The sequence below is a fragment of the Carcharodon carcharias genome, chromosome 14, assembly GCF_017639515.1.
Source record: "Carcharodon carcharias isolate sCarCar2 chromosome 14, sCarCar2.pri, whole genome shotgun sequence".
Lineage (NCBI taxonomy): Eukaryota > Metazoa > Chordata > Chondrichthyes > Lamniformes > Lamnidae > Carcharodon > Carcharodon carcharias.
In genome coordinates, this window is record NC_054480.1 from 7228981 (window position 1) to 7248101 (window position 19121).

A 19121-nucleotide genomic window follows, 5' to 3' on the forward strand; every position below is an offset into this window, starting at 1 on the left:
GACCTTCTCTCTGGAGTCCAGCTCCCTCCTGCTGTCCCCCATGACCTTTCTTGGGGCTGCCACAACCTGACCTCCCTCCATCGGACAGCCATGCCTCAATCTCCCTGGAAAGCCACCACCTCTGCTCAGTGCACCCTCAGCCTCCTCTCCCCTGGTCTCAGTAAAGGTCCCCATACAAGAAAAGCAACTCCTACTCCAAATACACCAGAAAGACTGCCTTGCCTGCTGCACGCCACCTTTAACCAGTGGTGAATCTGAAGGCACAGGTTTTTCATTTGTTGCTGATTTAATTGCAAAGGTACAATTCAATCTTGCAGCCGTGCCTTTTCATGAGTATGCATGACATGCTAACACATTAAAAATGGGTTTCTACTGCTTGCCATCAGGAACCATGATCTACCTGTAATTCACCACCAACTTACTTCCCAACTTGCATCCCGCCGTAGGGAAGCTGACGTTTCACCTCCCACACCATTAAGTGCCCCACCTGCCTCGTTTCCTGCTCCTGGGATTTTCACTAGATTTCGCCCCAGGGCTGCTGATAGGGCGTTAAACTAAATAGCTGGGGAGAGGGTTCATATGAAGGGTAATTTAGAAAGCTACAGAGAAAGGGCAAGACAAAGCACAGGGCAGTAACATAGGTAATGGTGACCAGCGTGTGACAGCAAGGGACAGAGCATACAAACAGAAGTGCACCAACAAATAGGATCAGAGAAAGGAAAAATGGTAAAAAGACACCTACAATTCATAACCAAATAGATGAATTGATGACATAAATGAAATAAATGCTCCTTTAATAAAGAACGAGATCAGTTGCAGTGTGAAATGATTTTGGCTCAGAAGATCAAGCTGTAGGATCAGTTAAGAACATAAGAAATAGGAGTAGGAGTAGGCCATTCGGCCCATCAAGCCTGCCCCGCCATTCAATAAGATCATGGCTGATCTGCCCCAGGCCTCAACTCCTTTTTCGTGCCAGCTCCTCATAGCCCTCAACTCCCCGATATTTCAAAAACCCACCTACCTCCTCTCTAAATACTTTGTGATCTAGCCTCCAAAACTCTCTGGGGTAGAGAATTCCAGACATTCGCTACCCTCTGAGAGAAGAAATTCCTTTGCATCTCTTGCATCTTAAATGAGTGTCCCCTTATTCTGTAACTATGTCCCCTAGTTCGAGATTCCCCAGTTTGTTTGAGATAAGAAATAGCAAGTCACCGTGGGTGTAGTTTTAAGGGTGCCCTAACAGTAGCTACGCTGTAGGACAGAGAGTAATCAAGAAATATGGGGACTTGTAGGAAAGGCACTGCAATAATCATGGGCGACTTCAATATTCATTTAGATTGGACAAACCAGATTGGCAAAGGTGTCCTAGAGGACGAGTTCATAGTGTATTTGAGATAGCCTGTTCTTTCATCTAAGAAACTATTTTAGATCTTATAATAAGTCTGATAAGAGCCCTGGACCTGATGGCCTTTATCCTAGGGCCTTAGAAAAAAAAGTGGTAACAGAGATAATAGATGCATTGCTTGTAATCTTCCAAAATATAACACTCCTATTCAAGAAAGTGGGGGGAGACAGACAGCAGAAAATGATAGCACAGTATACATAGGCCCAGTATCTGTCATTGGGGTAATGTTGGAATACATTAGCAAGAAACTAATAGCGGGACATTTAGAAAATTAGTTAGAGAGTCAGCATGATTTTATGAAAAGGAAATCATGTTTGACAAATTTCTTAGAATTCTTTAAGGATTTAACAAGCGGGGGGTGGGGGGGGGGGGGTAATTGAAAACCTATACATGTACAAAGAACATAAGAAATAGGAGAAGGAGCAGGCCCATTGAGCCTGCTCTGCCTTTCAGTGCAATAATGACTGTTCTTCAGCTTCAGTTCCACTTTCTCACCCACTCCCGATATCCCTCAATTCCCTGAGGGAATGTGGTGTATTTGGATTTCTAAAAGGCATTTGGACATAAAAGGTTACTACACAAGAGAAGAGCTCATGGTGTTGGGGTGACATATTAGTGTGGATAGAGGTTTGGCTAACTAACAGAAAACAGAGCAGGGATAACAAGGTCATTTTGGGGTTTGCAAACTAAATAGTGGAGTGCCACAGGGATCAGTGTTGGGGCCTCAACTATTTACAATCTGTGATAATGATTTGAATGAAGGAACTAGGTGTATTGTAGCCAAATTTGCTGACGATGCAAAGATAGGTGGGAAAGCAAGTTTTGAGAAGGACACAAAGAGCTTGCAAAGGGATATAATAGGTTAAATGAGTGGGAAAAATTGGCATTTGGAGTACAATGTGGGCAAATGTGATGTTATCCTCTTTGGGGGGAAGTATAGATAAGCAAAACATTATTTAAATAGAGAGAGACTACACAATGCGGTACAGAGGGGTGTACAGTGTTAACGTACGTGAAACACAAAAAGTTAGCACGCAGGTACAGCAGGTAATTAGGAAGGCAAATGGAATGTTGGCCTTTATTGCAAGGAATGTAAAAATAAGGATAGAAGCAAAATACTGCAGATGCTAGGGATCTGAAATAAAAACAGAAAATGCTGGAAAAGCTCAACAGGTCTGACAGCATCTGCCATCGAAACACCTACCACTTTCTATGTGGTGAATCATGGGTGTTAGTCTGCTTCCGATCTCTTGGTGGCACAGCACCTTAAGAATAAAGATGTCCCACCCAAACACAGAGTCTATTACTCAAGTGATCAGTCAACCTAGCTATTAAATTATAAAAGAATGTCATTTAAAAATGATACAACTTGAGCCAAAACAAAATAACAAATTGCAAATCAACAGGAAATGGGGACCGAAAAAAGAAAGGCTTGTATTTTTACAGAGCCTCTCATAACCACAGGATGTCCCAAAGTGCATTACAGCCAATAAAGTACTTTGGAAGTGTAGTCACTGCCGCAGTGTGGAAATGTGGCCCCAATTTGCATATAGCAAACTCTCACAAACAACGACATGGTGTGATCACCAGATCATCTGTATTTTTTAGTGAAGTTGTTTGAGGATAAAATATTGGCCAGTACACTGGGAAGAACTCCCCTGCTCTTCTTCAAGTAGTGTTGCAGGATCTTTTGCGTCAATCTGAGAGGATGGGGCGCATCAGGTTAATGTCTCATCTGAAGAACAGCACCTCTGACAGTGCAGCACCCACCCCTTCAGTACTGCACTGGAGTATCAGGCTAGAACTTGTGATCAAGCATGACAGGTTTACATGGGCAGTTTCCAAAATAAATGTGAGAATCAGATTTTATAAAGGAAATATAAAAATAAAGACAGAATGTCCAGTTTCAAACTGGGGACTGAATTATTTCTGTTTGCCCTGGTCCAGTTGTCCAATAACTTCACGTAAGCTGAAGTCTACACTTAACCTTCACTTCCTTGTACAATGCCAAAAACTGGCTAGAAGTATAAAAATTATGTGTCTCTGTTAAACTTAAATGTGTGACTACACCAATAGAGAATAATTTTGGTCATAAACCGGGAGTAGTAATGTAAATGTGTAACTAATGGAATAATTGAGAAGAATTTTGGTGGGTTTTGGGGACCAAGCAGTGGAGCCAGCACAGGAAGAAATTATTCACGTACACCTGGAATTCTCTCCCCAGAAGTTGTGGATGCTCAGTGGCAGGGGGATGGAATGGCACTTTCAAGAATGATAGAGGGAAAGGGTATCCAGGGATAGGGAGCAGAAGCAGGTAAATGGAGTTAACGTGTAGATTAATTATGACCTGACTGAATGTCGAAAGCTGTTCCACCGATATCCCTTAACATCCCGAATGAACAAAATGCTCTATCAATCTCAGCTGTGAAAATTTCAACTGGCTGCCCTGACCTGCCCCCACCCCCTCCAGCCACCACCTTCCAGGGAGCAAGTTCAATGCATCGACTACCCTCTGTGTGCCTCCTCATATCACTCCTGATTGGTCTCGCTTGAATTTTAAGAACACGCCCTCTTATTCCCACCAGAGGAAATAATTACTCTATTGAATCCTAATAACATTTTAAGTACGTGAATTAGATCACCCCTCAAATATTCTAAACTGAAAAGCATACAAGCCAGATTTATGCAACCTGCCCTAATAATTTAAATCTTTATGCCCTGTTATCATTCTGGTGATCTGCACTGTTCCCCTTCCAAGTATTATCTCTCCTGAAGTTCAGTGTTCAAATAACAATATTTTAAATTTTCTCTTTGCTCCTTATCCGTATTGAGTTTTATCTGCCAGAGTTTTGTCCATGTGTATAAAATTGTCCAGATCTTTTTGTAATTGCTTGGCTGCTTATTCAAGTATAACCTGTCCCTTGGAATCTATTAGCTTTGTGTCTACATAACTGATTCAAAATCTTTGTTTAGTTGTGGAACCTCCTACAATAGGTGGCAATGATCCCAGTGTCTACCACTTGTGAATATTTGCAGGAAGTAATAATCATTTAGTGTGTGAACTCCTGGCTGCGTTGACTCTTTGCCTCTGTGTATTTTTACAAATACTTAATGGGAGACTTCTTCATTCATTGCAGCAGTTTCTGTTACTTTCAGTTCGACAAATGCTGCAGGATTTGGTTTCTGGTTTCTTTTTGTAATGTCTTATCCATTTAAGCTTGTTTCTTTCAAACTGCACCTCCACATCCTTGCTATGCACTTACCCTACAAGTGCTGCCGGTATTGAGGTTATATTGGCCACAAACCCTGCCCCAGTCCATTTCCTCATACTCTTCTTTTGTAATGTTGAAATTGGTCTGTTTCAAAATTATATCTGACTATTTTCTGCAATGGTTTGTGCTGAATCGTGTGAAATTTGATAGTGCTCCATTCACTCTTGCCTAAGGGCGCTACTACTTCTCTTTCCTGTTGGCTATCTGGGTCACGAGACATGCCATTACCTTCCTTTCGCACCCACAACAGACTCAGTCAGAAAGCAACCCTGATATATATCCACTAGCTCAATCCTAGAATACTGGAGCAGTCACACGCCTGCCCGGACCCTTACCATGGTGTAAGGATGAAAGGTCTTGTATTTATAGCAAACGTGTCATCTTTGCCCAAAAGTACGTCACAACAGACAAACTACGTTTGAGTTATGATCACTGCTTTGGCAGATGGTGCAAAGTTTGTACAAAGCAAGATCTCAAATGTAGCATCAAGAGGAATCACCAGTTTTCTGGTGGAGTTGATTGAGAGCTAAGTGTTGGCTGGCAGCCCAGGAGAATTGCTCTGTTCTTCAAATAGTGTTGTGGGATCTTTTGCATTCATCTAAACTTTCTGCATCAGGTGCACTTTTCCCAGCTCTTTATACAGCAATCTGTTCTTTTTGTTGTGTGGCAGCAGAACTTTAATCCTGGTGCATTAAATACTTCCAGCTGCTTCATCTATTTGTTTTGGCTTGTTTTTAAACTGCCCCAGACTCCTTTGCACCGTCATTAACAGGTACATGTTGCAATTTATTCAGTTTACTGAGCCAATCTGCACACATGGACTCCAAACTCATGAAACAATACATCCCTTTATTGTGGATTGGCAGATGGAATTGGGTGAGATAATATTTCAGTTTAGGGGGAGTAATAATGGAATTATGAAACCAGTGTTGCTCATAAAACAGCCAGAAGCCCTTTGACAGTCTTCCTGACTCTGTATTAGATTTCAAAAATAATAGCAAGCTCCTGAAATCTGAACCGCTAACCATCAGGAATCAGAGCCCCATTAATCCCAGCCGGAATCAAAGATCCCCACTAACCCCATTGTGGATCACAGCTGCACCACTCCCATAATTCCACCAGGAATTACAAACCTACCAGCCCCGTTGGGAACCACAGCCCCACCAGGAACCACGGCCCCGCCGGGAACCACGGCCCCGCCGGGAACCACGGCCCCACCGGGAACCACGGCCCCACCGGGAACCACGGCCCCACCGGGAACCACGGCCCCACCGGGAACCACGGCCCCGTTGGGAACCACGGCCCCGCCGGGAACCACGGCCCCGCCGGGAACCACGGCCCCGCCGGGAGCCACGGCCCCGCCGGGAACCACGGCCCCATTGGGAACCACGGCCCCACCGGGAACCACGGCCCCGTTGGGAACCACGGCCCCGCCGGCCCCTTTGGGAACCACGGCCCCGCCGGCCCCTTTGGGAACCACAGCCCCGCCAGGAACCACGGCCCCGCCAGGAACCACGGCTCCGCCGGGAACCACGGCCCCTTTGGGAACCACAGCTCAGTTGGGAACCACAACCCCATTGGAAACCACAGCCCCATTGGAAACCACAGCCCCATTGGGAACCACAGCTCAGTTGGGAACCACAGCCCCATTGGAAACCACAGCCCCGCCAGCCCCGTTGGGAACCACAGCTCAGTTGGGAACCACAGCCCAGTTGGGAACCACAGCTCAGTTGGGAACCACAACCCCGTTGGGAACCACAGCCCCGTTGGGAACCACAGCCCCGTTGGGAACCACAGCCCCGTTGGGAACCACGGCCCCGTTGGGAACCACAGCTCAGTTGGGAACCACAGCTCAGTTGGGAACCACGGCCCAGTTGGGAACCACGGCCCAGTTGGGAACCACAGCTCAGTTGGGAACCACAGCCCAGTTGGGAACCACAGCTCAATTGGGAACCACAACCCCGTTGGGAACCACAGCTCAGTTGGGAACCACAACCCCGTTGGGAACCACAGCTCAGTTGGGAACCACAGCTCAGTTGGGAGCCACAGCTCAGTTGGGAGCCACGGCCCCGTTGGGAACCACGGCCCCGCTGGGAACCACGGCCCCGCTGGGAACCACGGCCCCGCTGGGAACCACGGCCCCGCTGGGAACCACAGCTCAGTTGGGAACCACAACCCAGTTGGGAACCACAGCTCAGTTGGGAACCACAACCCCGTTGGGTACCACAGCCCAGTTGGGAACCACAGCCCAGTTGGGAACCACAGCCCAGTTGGGAACCACAGCTCAGTTGAGAACCACAGCTCAGTTGGGAACCACAACCCCGTTGGGAACCACAGCTCAGTTGGGAACCACGGCCCCGTTGGGAACCACAGCTCAGTTGGGAACCACGGCCCAGTTGGGAACCACGGCCCCGTTGGGAACCACGGCCCCGTTGGGAACCACAGCTCAGTTGGGAACCACAGCTCAGTTGGGAACCACAGCTCAGTTGAGAACCACAGCCCCGTTGGGAACCACAGCCCCGTTGGGAACCACAGCCCCGTTGGGAACCACAGCTCAGTTGAGAACCACAGCTCAGTTGGGAACCACAGCCCCGTTGGGAACCACGGCCCCGCTGAGAACCATGGCCCCGCCGGCCCCACTGGGAACCATGGCCCCGCCGGCCCCACTGGGAACCACAGCCCTATTACCCCCAGTAACCTCAGTGAGAGTCACAGTCCTACTTGTGCAGCTTTTCTTCAGTTTTCTGGATTCTTCTTGCTGTATAATAACTGACCTTACTTCAAGATAATTTTGACATTTTTTTCATCAGCCTTACCTTTCCATCTAATACTTCAATTTATATTGTACTTTATTTAGTGATTACATACAGCCAGTGTCTAATTGTCTTTGCTCTGTGCTAATACAATACATGGAGCTGACCTTTATTTAGTTGCAGCCCTTTGCTGCGTTCGGTGATGGCATGGGCTTAACACCAATCAATGGCTAAAACCGTAAAATGGAAATACAGAATCTATAAAACTGCCTGTATTGCTGATTGTTTGTGTGCTGCCCATACCAGTTACAGCAACCAACTCACTTGGAAATAATGTGTAAAATGATATTCTTAAGATATAAAGCCTTAAAAATCAGAATTTCTTTTGTAGGCGAATTAGTCCAGCTGCCTGATCCTGTATAATTTTACTCAGAATTTGCAACACAGAACAGGCTTATGTCAATGTTCATGCTCCACACAAGTCTTTTCCAACCTCTCTTCATCTCACTTTACCAGCACATCTTTATGTTCCTTTCTCCCTTGTGCTTAATCTAGCTTCCCCTTAAATGTGTCTATGCTTTTCACCTCAACTGCTCCATGTGGTTAAGTTCCACATTCTCCCCACAATCTGGGTAACAATGTTTCTGCTGACCACCTTATATGATTTATTCATTTCTATCATATATTTATGTCCCTCCTAATTCTAGTCTCCACCACAAGTGGAAACATCTTCCCTATCAAACCCCTTCATAATGTTGAAGTCCTCTATTAGGTCACTTCTCAGCCTTCTGTTTTCTAGAACATAAGAATAGGGGTAGACCCTTCAGCTCTTTAAGCCAGTTCTGCCATTCAGTGAGATCAGGTTTGATTTGTATCCTAACTCCATCCACATGCCTTGTTTCTGTATCCCTTAACATCCTTGGCTAGCAAAAGTCATATTACTCGCTGATTTAAAATTATTCATTGAGTTTGCATCTCCAGGTTTTTTGTGAGAGAGTGTTCCATCATTTTACGGAGATGTTTCCTAATTTCTTACCTGAATGGCCCAGCAGTGATTTTATTGACAAGAGCCCCATCATATTCAGCCCTTCCTGTTAGTTATGGCCTTTCAGTTCAAGTATCCTCCTTATAAATTTGTTTCTTTACACCTTGTCCAGCCCCTTTATATCCTTGAAAGAGAAACAGAAAATGCTGGGAAAACTCAGCAGGTCAGACCGCATCTGTGGAGAGAAAGACAGAATAACGTTTCAAATCCGTATGACTTTTCTTCAGAGCATCCTCAGTGTTTTGCTTTTAGCTTACCCTTTAAAATCCTCACTGTAATATGAAGACCAGAACTGTGCACAGTGCTCCTAACTGTTTGTTAAAGATAATCTCTTGTCCACGCAGTCCTGAAGATGGAAACCACTGACCTGGTCGAGAAAGCGAAGCTTGCCGAGCAGGCTGAGCGCTACGATGACATGGCCGCCTCGATGAAAGCCGTCACGGAGAAAGGCGATGAACTCTCAAACGAGGAACGGAACCTGCTCTCTGTTGCCTACAAGAACGTAGTTGGAGCCCGTCGATCGTCCTGGCGGGTCATCTCCAGCATAGAGCAGAAATCCGAAGGCAGTGAAAGGAAGCAGCAAATGGCAAAAAGTTACCGAGAGAGGATCGAGAAAGAGCTGCAGGACATCTGCAACGATGTGTTGGTAAGGTCACGCTCTGCTTCTGGGATTGACGAGAGTTTGAAGAGGAATTGGATAAATGCTTGCAGGGATGGGGGAATTGGCAGGGTGAGGAGTAAGATTAGGAGAGCGGGACTAACATTCCCTTTAATTTTCCTTCGTTGTGCACAGCCTGTTTTTTGTACTGCGTAGTCCATTTAAGATTGATGCATGGCCATGCATCTTAAAGGGACCATTGCTCGTAAGCTGCCTTTTTGTCGCCTGCATGGCACATTCCTGATTGCTGCTTAGGCACATACCAATGGAGATTGCAATCTCCACCTATCACTGGCCCTCTATCCAGCTCTACCTGTCTCCCCCCACCCCTCTTATACCAGCTTATATTTCACCTCTTTTCTATTTTTCCTTAGTTCTGTTGAAGAGGCATACTGACTCGAAACATTAACTGTATTCCTTTCCGCAGTTGCTGTCAGACCTGCTGAGTTTTTCCAGGTATTTTTGTTTCTGTTCATTCAGAGTACTACCTGGGTGAGATCTTCAGTTTTATCATTGACAGCCCTTGAACAATGCATTCTGTAGCCTATTATGAAAAAAAATCTCCTTGCACTTACTGAACTTGAGTTTCAGGGGAGGAGTGATATAAGATCTTTCACTCTAAGTTGTTACAGTTGCTGGATGAATGATCAAATAAAACCCTGTTACACTGAATAGTAAGCATCAGATGCCAAGTTAGCTCAGTATCTTAACGGCAGGCTAACTGTTGGACAGATCCGCTTTTTACAATGCAACAATCGAACTTATGATACTAGCCCAAATGATGAGCGGACACGGCAATCCTTTACTTGTCAGGCAGACTTGGTGTCTGCATCCTTGGCTGGAATACTCACATCTGATGGCAGGAGTTTCCAGGGGTCTACCTCACCTGTGATGAGAATTGTCCTTGGTTCTGGTAAGAACGCTAGCCAGCCAAACTGGCATGGTGTGTAGCTCGGTCTGTCAGCCTACCTGGAGTAGCTGCAGCATTTGAGAAAACACCAAAGCTTTGAGTGCATGTGACTGCTGTTATAACTTTACAGTAATCATTCACATCAGACTCTTTGGATTCCCCAGACTCTTTGGATTCTCATCATTTTGTGTTTCCCCATGCAAGTTATGCAAGGGAGATTGCATCCATGGAGATCTCACATGGTTCCTAACTGGGCATTAACCTTAAGAAGATGATATACTGCCTGTTTAAAGCTCTGAATATATAATTTTGCACTTCTTGATTGAGAGACAGTGCAAATTATAGTCATCATATGGCCAGAGTGGATTTGGGTAAATCTGCGTCAGAACAGTGGGACTCATTCAAGAAGGAGAAAGGGAGAGTATATTCCAGTAAAGGCAAAGGGTGGGACCAACAAATCCAGGGAACCCTGGATGTCAAGAGTTATACAGGATTGGATAAAGAGAAAAGGGGAGGCTTATGGCAGATACCAAGGGCTCAAAACAGTGGAAGCTCTAGAGGAATATAGAATGTATAGGAGGTAACTTAAAAAGGACATTAGGAGAGCAAAAAGGGGCCATGAAAAAACATTAGCAGGTAAACTAAAGGAAAATCCAAAGTTATTTTATAAGTACATTAAGAGTAAGAGGATAACTAGGGAAAGAGTTGGGCCCATTAAGGACCATAGTGGTTAACTGTGTGTGGAGCCAGAAGAGGTAAGTAGGGTTCTAAATGAATACTTAGTGTCGGTGTTCATGAGTGAGAGTGAGAGTATGGAAATCAGGCAGAAGGACTGTGATATAAATTTAAAAAATTAACGTAGAAAGGGAGGAGGTTCTAAGTGGTCTGGCAGGCTTAAAAGTAGATAAATCTCTAGGCCTGGATGAAATGTATCCCAGGCTGTTGAGTGAGGCAAAGGAGGAGATAGGGCGCTGGCAATAATTTTCAATACCTCTCTGGCCACAGGAGAGGTGGCTGGAAGACAGCCAATGTGGTACCGTTATTCAAGAAGGGAGGAAGGGATAAACCAGGGAACTACAGGCCAGTCAGTCTAACCTCAGTGGTGGGGAAACTATTGGAAGCAATTCTGAGGGACAGAATTAATTGACACTTGGAGAGTCAGGGATTAATCAAGGACAGTCAGCATGGTTTTGTTAAGGGGAGGTCAATTTGATTGAATTTTTCAAAGAGGTGACTGGGTGTGTAGATGAGGGCAATGCAGGAAACAGAGGGCGATGGCCGAGGGGTGTTTTTGTGATTGGATGCCTGTGTCCAGTGGGGTTCCACTGCTGTTTGTGGTATATATAAATGATTTAGACTTGAATGTAGGAGGTTGATCAGTAAGTTCGCAGATGACATAAAAATTGGTGGGGTGGTAAATAGTGAGGAGGATAGCCTTAGATTACAGGAGGATATAGATGGGCTGATCAGTAGCAAATGGAATTTAATCCGGATAAGTGTGAGGTGATGGACTTGGGCAGGACAAACAAGGCACGGGAATACACGATGAATGGTAGGACCCTGGGAAGCACCTTGGGACGTTTTGCAAGTAGTTGTTTAAACTTAGCCAAGAACCAAGGCATCTCTTTTTTATCAGATCTCTTTGGCCAGCAGGTTTGCCGCATTCCTGCTTCAGTCTTCCTCCTTCTCAATTGGAACTACTTTGGCTTGGCTGCTATATCAAATGAATGCAAGATTCCTATATTGCAAAAAAAAAATCCACAAAGTAACAGTTAAAGAAGAAAGAGTTTGCAATTCTGGAGTCATCTTTACAACCTCCCGAGGTCCCAAAGCAATTCACAGCCAGTAAAGTACTATTTTGAAGTGTAGTCGCTGTTTTGATGTGGGAAACGCAGCAGCCAATTTACACACAGCAGCCAATTTACACACAGCAAGCTCCCACAAACAGCAGTGAAAGAAAGTTACAAAAGCAAATTACCTTAAGTATTTTTTTATTCTTTCATGGGATGTGGGCATCATTGGCAAAGCCAGCATTTGTTGCCGCTCCCTAATTGCCTCTGAACTGAGTGGCTTGCTAGGCCATTTCAGAGGGTAATTAAGAGTCAGCCACATTGTTGTGGGTCTGGAGTCACATGGAGGCCAGACCGGGGAAGGACAGCAGATTTCCTTCCCTAAAGGACAGTAGTGAATTAGATGGGTTTATACAGCAATCGACGATAGTTTCATGGTCATCTTTACTGAGACGAGCTATCAATTCCAGTTTTAATAGTTGATGTTAAATTCCGCCAGCTGCCATGGTGGAATTTGAACATGTGTCCTCAGAGCTGGATTGCAAGTCCAATGACAGTGACCGCTCCATGTGCTGTAGGTACAGTGGTGTAGGTACACCCGCAATGCTGTTTAGAAGAGAGTTCCAGATTTTTGACCCAGCAACAATGAAGGAACAGTGAATATGGTTCCAAGTCAGGATGGTGTGTGGCTTGGAGGGGAACTTGCAGGTGGTGGTGTTGCCATACAGGTGCTGTTGAAGGAGCCTTGATGAATTTCTGCAGTGCATCTTGTAGATGATACACACTGCTGCTACTGCGTACCAGTGCTGGAGGGAGTGAATGGTTTAGGTGGTGGATGGGATGCTGATCAAGCGGGCTGTTTTGCCCTAGATGGTGTCGAGCTCCTTGAGTGTTGTTAAAGCTGCACTCCTGCAGGCAAGTGTGTTAGCTCCTTATGCCTGACTGCATTCTTTCCACAGTGGTGGCAGTGTAGGATTGCTTTTGTAAATAGATTGCTAGCATTGTACAGCCAGCTACAGTTCAAATTTTGATGATCTGCATAGCTTTTATTAGCCTCTATTGTAAGCGTGCATGTGTTATCAGATAAAGTAGCAATGTCTTGCTGTTTACACTTTCATTATATTCAATTTCATTCTAAACTTAACTTACTAACAGAGGGAGGGAATAACGAGTAAAATCATTGGATTGTGATAAATGCTTCCCCTAGTGTTTGAAATGGCAGTTGTGCACCCACAAAGATTGCATGATCTTCCTGCACTGCTAAGGGAATAAATTAACACTATAGGTTTAATTCATTTGAATGTAAAATTAGAGAGGAAGTCAAAACTGCACAAAAAGCAGATCAAGTGATCTGGAGCCAGAGTGCCGTTCCAGAGGTGTCCCAGGGAGCAGGACATAGGGAAGGGAGACAGGGAGAGGTCCCAGAAGAAAGTCCCAAGCAAAGACAAAGACAAAGGAAAGAGCAGAGAAATAGACTCCAAGTTAAAGTGAAAGAGCTGCAGGCAGCAGACTTGAAGCAAAACGGGCTTGAGAGAAGCCCCGAAGTTCCGAGGGGGCAGCCAAAGGTTGGTGACTCTGTGCTGTGGGCCATGGGGCAAAGATACCCCTTTGGAGCAGTAGTGTTCTGCTTGGCACAGCTGAAGATCTGAAATTGTACTTGGAAGGTGAAGCTTGAGTATACATGGAGATCCGGGGAAAAGAATCTTGGAATGCGAGATTGAAGGCGGATCCTTGTCGGGGCTTTTCAAGTGGGAGTGACGTTTGGAGAGAGTTCCAGGGCAAGTTCTTTGGATGTGAAGATTGGAAACCCTCGTGAGAAAGATAAAGTTTCCATGAGATTGGTTGGTTTACAATGTAACAAACGTCTGGGTGGGTTGTTGGGAAATCCATGGAATCTGATTTGGTCACACTTGTCAATTACTTTGGAGCGTGGCGTGTCTGACCACGGTGTGCCTGGTGTTCACATTTACCTCATGCTACCCTGAATGTTCACATATACCTCATGCTACCCTGAATGTTGACATATAAGATAGCTACTGTGAATTGTTTAGTCTTTCTGAACTTGTATGTGTCCGTAAAGAGATTGCTGGGGTAAAGCCATAGTGTGATTTGAATCATTCCCTTGTGTGTGCAATTTAGACCTTTTCAACCTTTTTGTCTGATGTAATATAGTTCATTTTTCTTGTTTAATAAATTTTTTTTTTTGTGCTCTAAGTTTATCAGCGGACTCCTGTGAATTTGTTCACTAACTTTCCTCCACGGTTTCTAAAAAAAAAGTTAGAATCTATCAAGCCAGGTTTCACGCTGGGATTGTAACAGAACCAACTCCAGTGAAATTGTATCTAGGATTTTTACAACAGGAAGAATACAAGGAAGAACTGTGTGTCAAAAAATATTTCAATTTTTTTCTGTTACAGTTTGGAGAAACTGCACCTTATCTATTTGAACTGTATGAGCCATTCAGTACTGCAACTAGATTTTGTCTCGCTTATTTTGGGTTGTGCAGGAAGTGCATTTAGAGCTGATTGAGCCACAGGCACATTCTCCTCACACAACCCAAGTTGAACCATTGGCTAGCATTGTGTTTATGGTACTCAATAGTGACCCAGTGGTTAAGAGTACAGATCCCACAACGGTAAACTGGATTAAATCATTTTTAATGCTGTCACCAGGAAAAATGAACATCCAACTGGCTCACAAATGAACTTGCTGGCCTTACCTGGTCCATGCTACACAATTAACTCAATACTCACTCAGTCAGCATTCTCCAGTGACTCCTTGTGGGTGTATAGGAACAGGAGTTGGCCATTCAGCCCCTCAAGCCCTTTCCACCATACCAATAGATTATAACCAATCTTAACTCCATCCACCCACATTTGTTCCATAAACACCCTTGCCTAACAAACTATGGCTTAAATTTTAAGGTTGCGTCTCCCCCTGCCCCCGATCAGAGGAAATAGGGTACACCGAGAGAAGCTAGCAAATATTTTATCATCTTAAACATACATTAGATTAGCCCTTACTCAAGAATACAAGGCAAGTCTATGCAACCTGTCCTCATAATTTAACTCTTTTTGCCCCGATTTCATACTGATGTCATGGTGACTAGGGAGAGACAATTAATGCAGCACATCCATATCCTCAAGAACAATTGTATATTATAGGTTTGGTAATACAAGAAGCATATCATTCAACATGACATTTTTATCAGCATTGTTTCTTTTTATTCTTAATGCCCTGATCCTCTTACTTTAAATAACACTGTGAATGAGTGACGTTTTTGTACAGTATCTGATATGTCTTTGTTCAATACCTTTTCACTCAGGGGCTTCTGGATAAGTACCTTATCGCCACAACAACCCAGGCTACCAGCAAGGTTTTCTATCTGAAAATGAAGGGAGATTACTACAGATACCTCTCTGAGGTTGCAAATGGGGACAAGAAGAAAGGTGTGTTTGGAGATCTGATCATTTTGTGTACCAACTTTAACCACAACATCATTGGAGTTTGTTATTTTACCAACAGAATTCTGACCCCCCCCCAGTAAATCAAACAAATTGCTTCATTGGATCCTCCGTCTGTGGGTCATGAACATTGACATGTACCCACAAGATTGCAACTGTCTCTGATGAGAGCTGAAACATCAGTTCAAAGGATGTGCGAGAAACTCAATGCATCTATTTTTGGGAGGAATTGTGATTGTTACTAGTAATTTTAAGGGTTTAAATGCAGTTCCATTTTGTTATTACCCATTCTCTCTTGTTTTGCATATTTTGTACATTTACATCTGTAAAGGAAGAAGCTGTTAGTATTTCCTGTAAGCATTTGTTCATGGTTAAAAAGTCTAGGTTACCTGCAATACCCCCCGATACACAGTTACAGAAAGGTACATAGGGACTTGTCCAATTTTAGAATTCAGCTGAGGCAACAAAGGCAGGCCCCAGATAAATGGTTTTTCAGGGATATACTTTATTTATAATCGAGTATGTTTGCAACTCCCACCAGTTCTTGGAAGTGTGAAATTCTACTCACCGTTTGAATAACAACAACTTACATTTATATAGTGCCTTTAATGTAGAAAAAGGTCCCAAATTGCTAACCAAGAGTATTATCAATTTTTTTAAAAATTGTTCCCACATAAGAGTAGTTGAGGTCACTTGTGTAGATATGAGGGGTGGAATCTTCCGTTCTCGGCGGGTGTCTCGCTCGCTGCCTGAAAAAGCAGTGAGACACCCGTGCTGACTCTGAGGGGGAAGGCCCACCACATTACCCCCAGTGGGGGTAGGAAGGCATCGGATATCGGTTCCGATGTCAACCCACCAAATTTTCAGGCCAACCCCTCTCCTTCCTCGCCACCTGTGGGGGCCAAAGATTCTAGCCAAGGGGAGCTGGATTAACAAAGAGAGAAAGGAGTAGAAGGAAGTGCAGATAGTATGAGAAAGTAGGCTGTGAAGCAACAATACCAGCATAGACCGGTTAGGCGAATGGCCTGCTTCTGTGCTGTGAATTCCATGTTGAAGAGACATCTCTTGTAGCAATGGATTCCATATGTGGGCCGTGGGTTGTAATTTCTAAATGAGACATTGTCTCTCCTGATTTGTGTGGACGAGTGTCTACTCCCTGCAACAACTCTCCTTTCCTTTTCCAAGCTACGGTGGAAAACTCCCAGCAGGCGTATCAGGAGGCATTTGACATCAGTAAGGACAAAATGGAACCGACACATCCCATCCGACTTGGCCTGGCTCTCAACTTCTCCGTGTTCTATTATGAGATCCTGAATTCTCCAGAGAAGGCGTGCCAGCTGGCAAAGTCAGTAAGTAAAAACAAAGGAGTTATTCAAGGTGTGGCTGAGAATGTGCCAACATCATAACACTGCCTCCAGCTCTCCTCATATCCCCTTCTCCCAGTTAGTGCTCGAGTATATGACCTCGCGTGGATTTATTTCAGCCCTTGCCCACCCACATTTCTCCCTCGCTTTACCCGGCTTAGTGCTGTTTCTTGTTGGCACGGGGCATCTACTGGTACCCGTTCTAACTGCCCTGTCTTCATAGAATCACAGAATCATCACAACACAGAAGGAGCCTGTTGTGTCCGCACTGGTTTACTGTAGGATAAATTTATGCAGTGCCATTCTCCCACCTTCTAACCGTAAACCCGCACATTCTTTTCAGATGATAATAAATTCAATCACCTCTTGAAAGCCTTGGCTCAATCTGCCTCCGCTACATTCTCACTCAGCGCATTCCAGATCCTAACCACTCGTTGCATGAAAAGTTTTTCTTCATGTCACCATTGCTCCTTTTGCCAGTTATCTTAAATTTTTGCCCTCTGGCTCTCGATCCTTCCACCAATGGGAACAGACCCCCCCTCGTGATTTTGAATACCATGATCAAATCTCCACGTAACCTTCTCTTCTCCAAGGAAAACCGTCCTAACTTCTCCAATCTATCTACATAAATACAGTTTTTCATCCCTGGTACCATTCTTGTGAATCTTTTCTGCACTCTGTCTCATGTCTTCACATCCTTCTGAAAGTCATGTCAGAGACTTGAAAGGCTAATCAACTGTGGGGGCATCATAGCCATGCAACGTCCTAACCCAAAGTTAGCACTCTCCACTAAAGGTCACAGGATAACGATCAAAATATAGTAACTTTGCCTGATTTTCTCTTTGCTTCTCTACGCCCTCTTCCCTCCCCCTGCCTCCACCTTTACCCAGTGCTGCTGTGGTTGATCATAATTCATCAGCTGCTGCCTTGGTCGGGATCAGTGAATAAAACACAGATCAGGGTGTGGCCCTTGGACCCTCTGGTCTACGTATGGGTCATTTGCTAGTTTTACCAACTGGAGAATCTGGAGTGTTGCTTCAGTGTTGCAAAGAAGGATAGAGAGGATAGAACAGAAACAGAAATACCTGGAAAAACTCAGCAGTTTTTTGCTTTTATCTTAGAGAGGATAGAAACCTTGCAAATCATTCCTTCCAATTTAATTTCACTGTATTCCCTCCCCACCTTGTCTCTCCCATTTTATCCCTTTTGTTTCTCAATTCACCACTGGCTTCTTGGCATTCAGTGCATTTCACAACCAGCGCACCCAGTGGTCAGGAAGGGACCAATCTTTCCCATGTGCCTGAAATATGAAACCTTGGGAATACACTGCTAAATCCTGGCTGTGTGCAGATGGAAGGAATTGCATTGCCATCTCAACCACCAGAAACTTCATATATCGTAACACTACTACTTATATTTATATTGAGCATTTAACATATAAAATGCCCCAAGTTGCTGCTGCAGAAGGAAATTATAAAACAAAGAATGACATCAAATCACATAAGGAGATATTAGGTCAGGTGACCGAAAGCTTGGTCAGCGGGCGTAGCTTTAGAGTATCTCAAAGGAGAAAAGCAAAGTCGAGGGGTTTAGGGAGGAGATCCGGAGCTTTGGGCCCACGCAGTTGAAGATGGCCACCAGTGCTGGAGTGATTAAAATTCAGGAATGCTCAAGAGGCTAGAGTTAGAGGAGCGCAGATATCTCGGAGAGTTGTGGGGCTGAAGGAGATGACAGAGATACAGGGACGGGTGAGGCCAAGGAGGGATTTGAAAACGAGGATTCGAATTTTAAAATGAAGTCCTTTGCTTTACCGGGAGATGATGTATGGCAGCAAGTGCAGGGGTGATAGGGGATCGGGACGTGCTGCGAGTGCAGGCATGAGCAGCAGAGTTTTAGATAACCTTGAATTTGCAGAGGCAGTGAATTATTTTTGAAGTGAGTGCAGTGACTGTTGTGGAGGCAAACACAACTGTTTTGTGCACAGCAAGATCCCGCAGCAGCAACAAGCTGAACGGCCAGTTTATCTGTTTTTGAGGGAGATTTTGAATATGGGATGAACGATGGCAGGACAACCAGGTAAGCTCTCTGCCCCTCATATGGTGATATGGGAACTTTAAATTTCTACCTTTGGGAGTTCCAAAAATGCAGCAATGCCTAAGTACTGTATGTCACCCTAGACTGCGTTCAATTCTGCAGTGTTTTGAACCCAAACCTCCTGACTACAAGACCAGCATGGTATCAGCTGAGTAAGGCTGGTGCTGCGCAGTTTCAGTTAAAGAGATATTGTAGGCTGCATGTTTGTGACACTGTTTTCAGGTTGGGTAAGAAATTCTGAACAGGTGGGTAAGGTTGAGCCTAGGGGAGCTGTGTTGCACTTGTGGTTTCATCTCTGCCCACAGGAGCCTGGAGGTGCCCCTGTCCAAGATGAAATATTCTAAAATTGTGATCCTGACTGGTAGC

General features: G+C 44.7%; 1 protein-coding gene across 4 annotated transcripts in view; it reads left to right on the forward strand.

The window, feature by feature from the left end:
- Positions 1-19121, forward strand: part of LOC121286806 (14-3-3 protein beta/alpha-1-like) — a 39747-nt gene that overhangs the window by 15107 nt on the left and 5519 nt on the right. For all 4 annotated transcript variants that reach the window (XM_041203854.1, XM_041203855.1, XM_041203853.1 and 1 more), the window contains exons 2-4: positions 8820-9121; positions 15159-15282; positions 16483-16646. In XM_041203854.1, the coding sequence (XP_041059788.1) occupies positions 8828-9121; positions 15159-15282; positions 16483-16646 (582 nt within the window). In that variant the 5' untranslated portion in view covers positions 8820-8827. The remainder of the gene's footprint in view (positions 1-8819; positions 9122-15158; positions 15283-16482; positions 16647-19121) is intronic.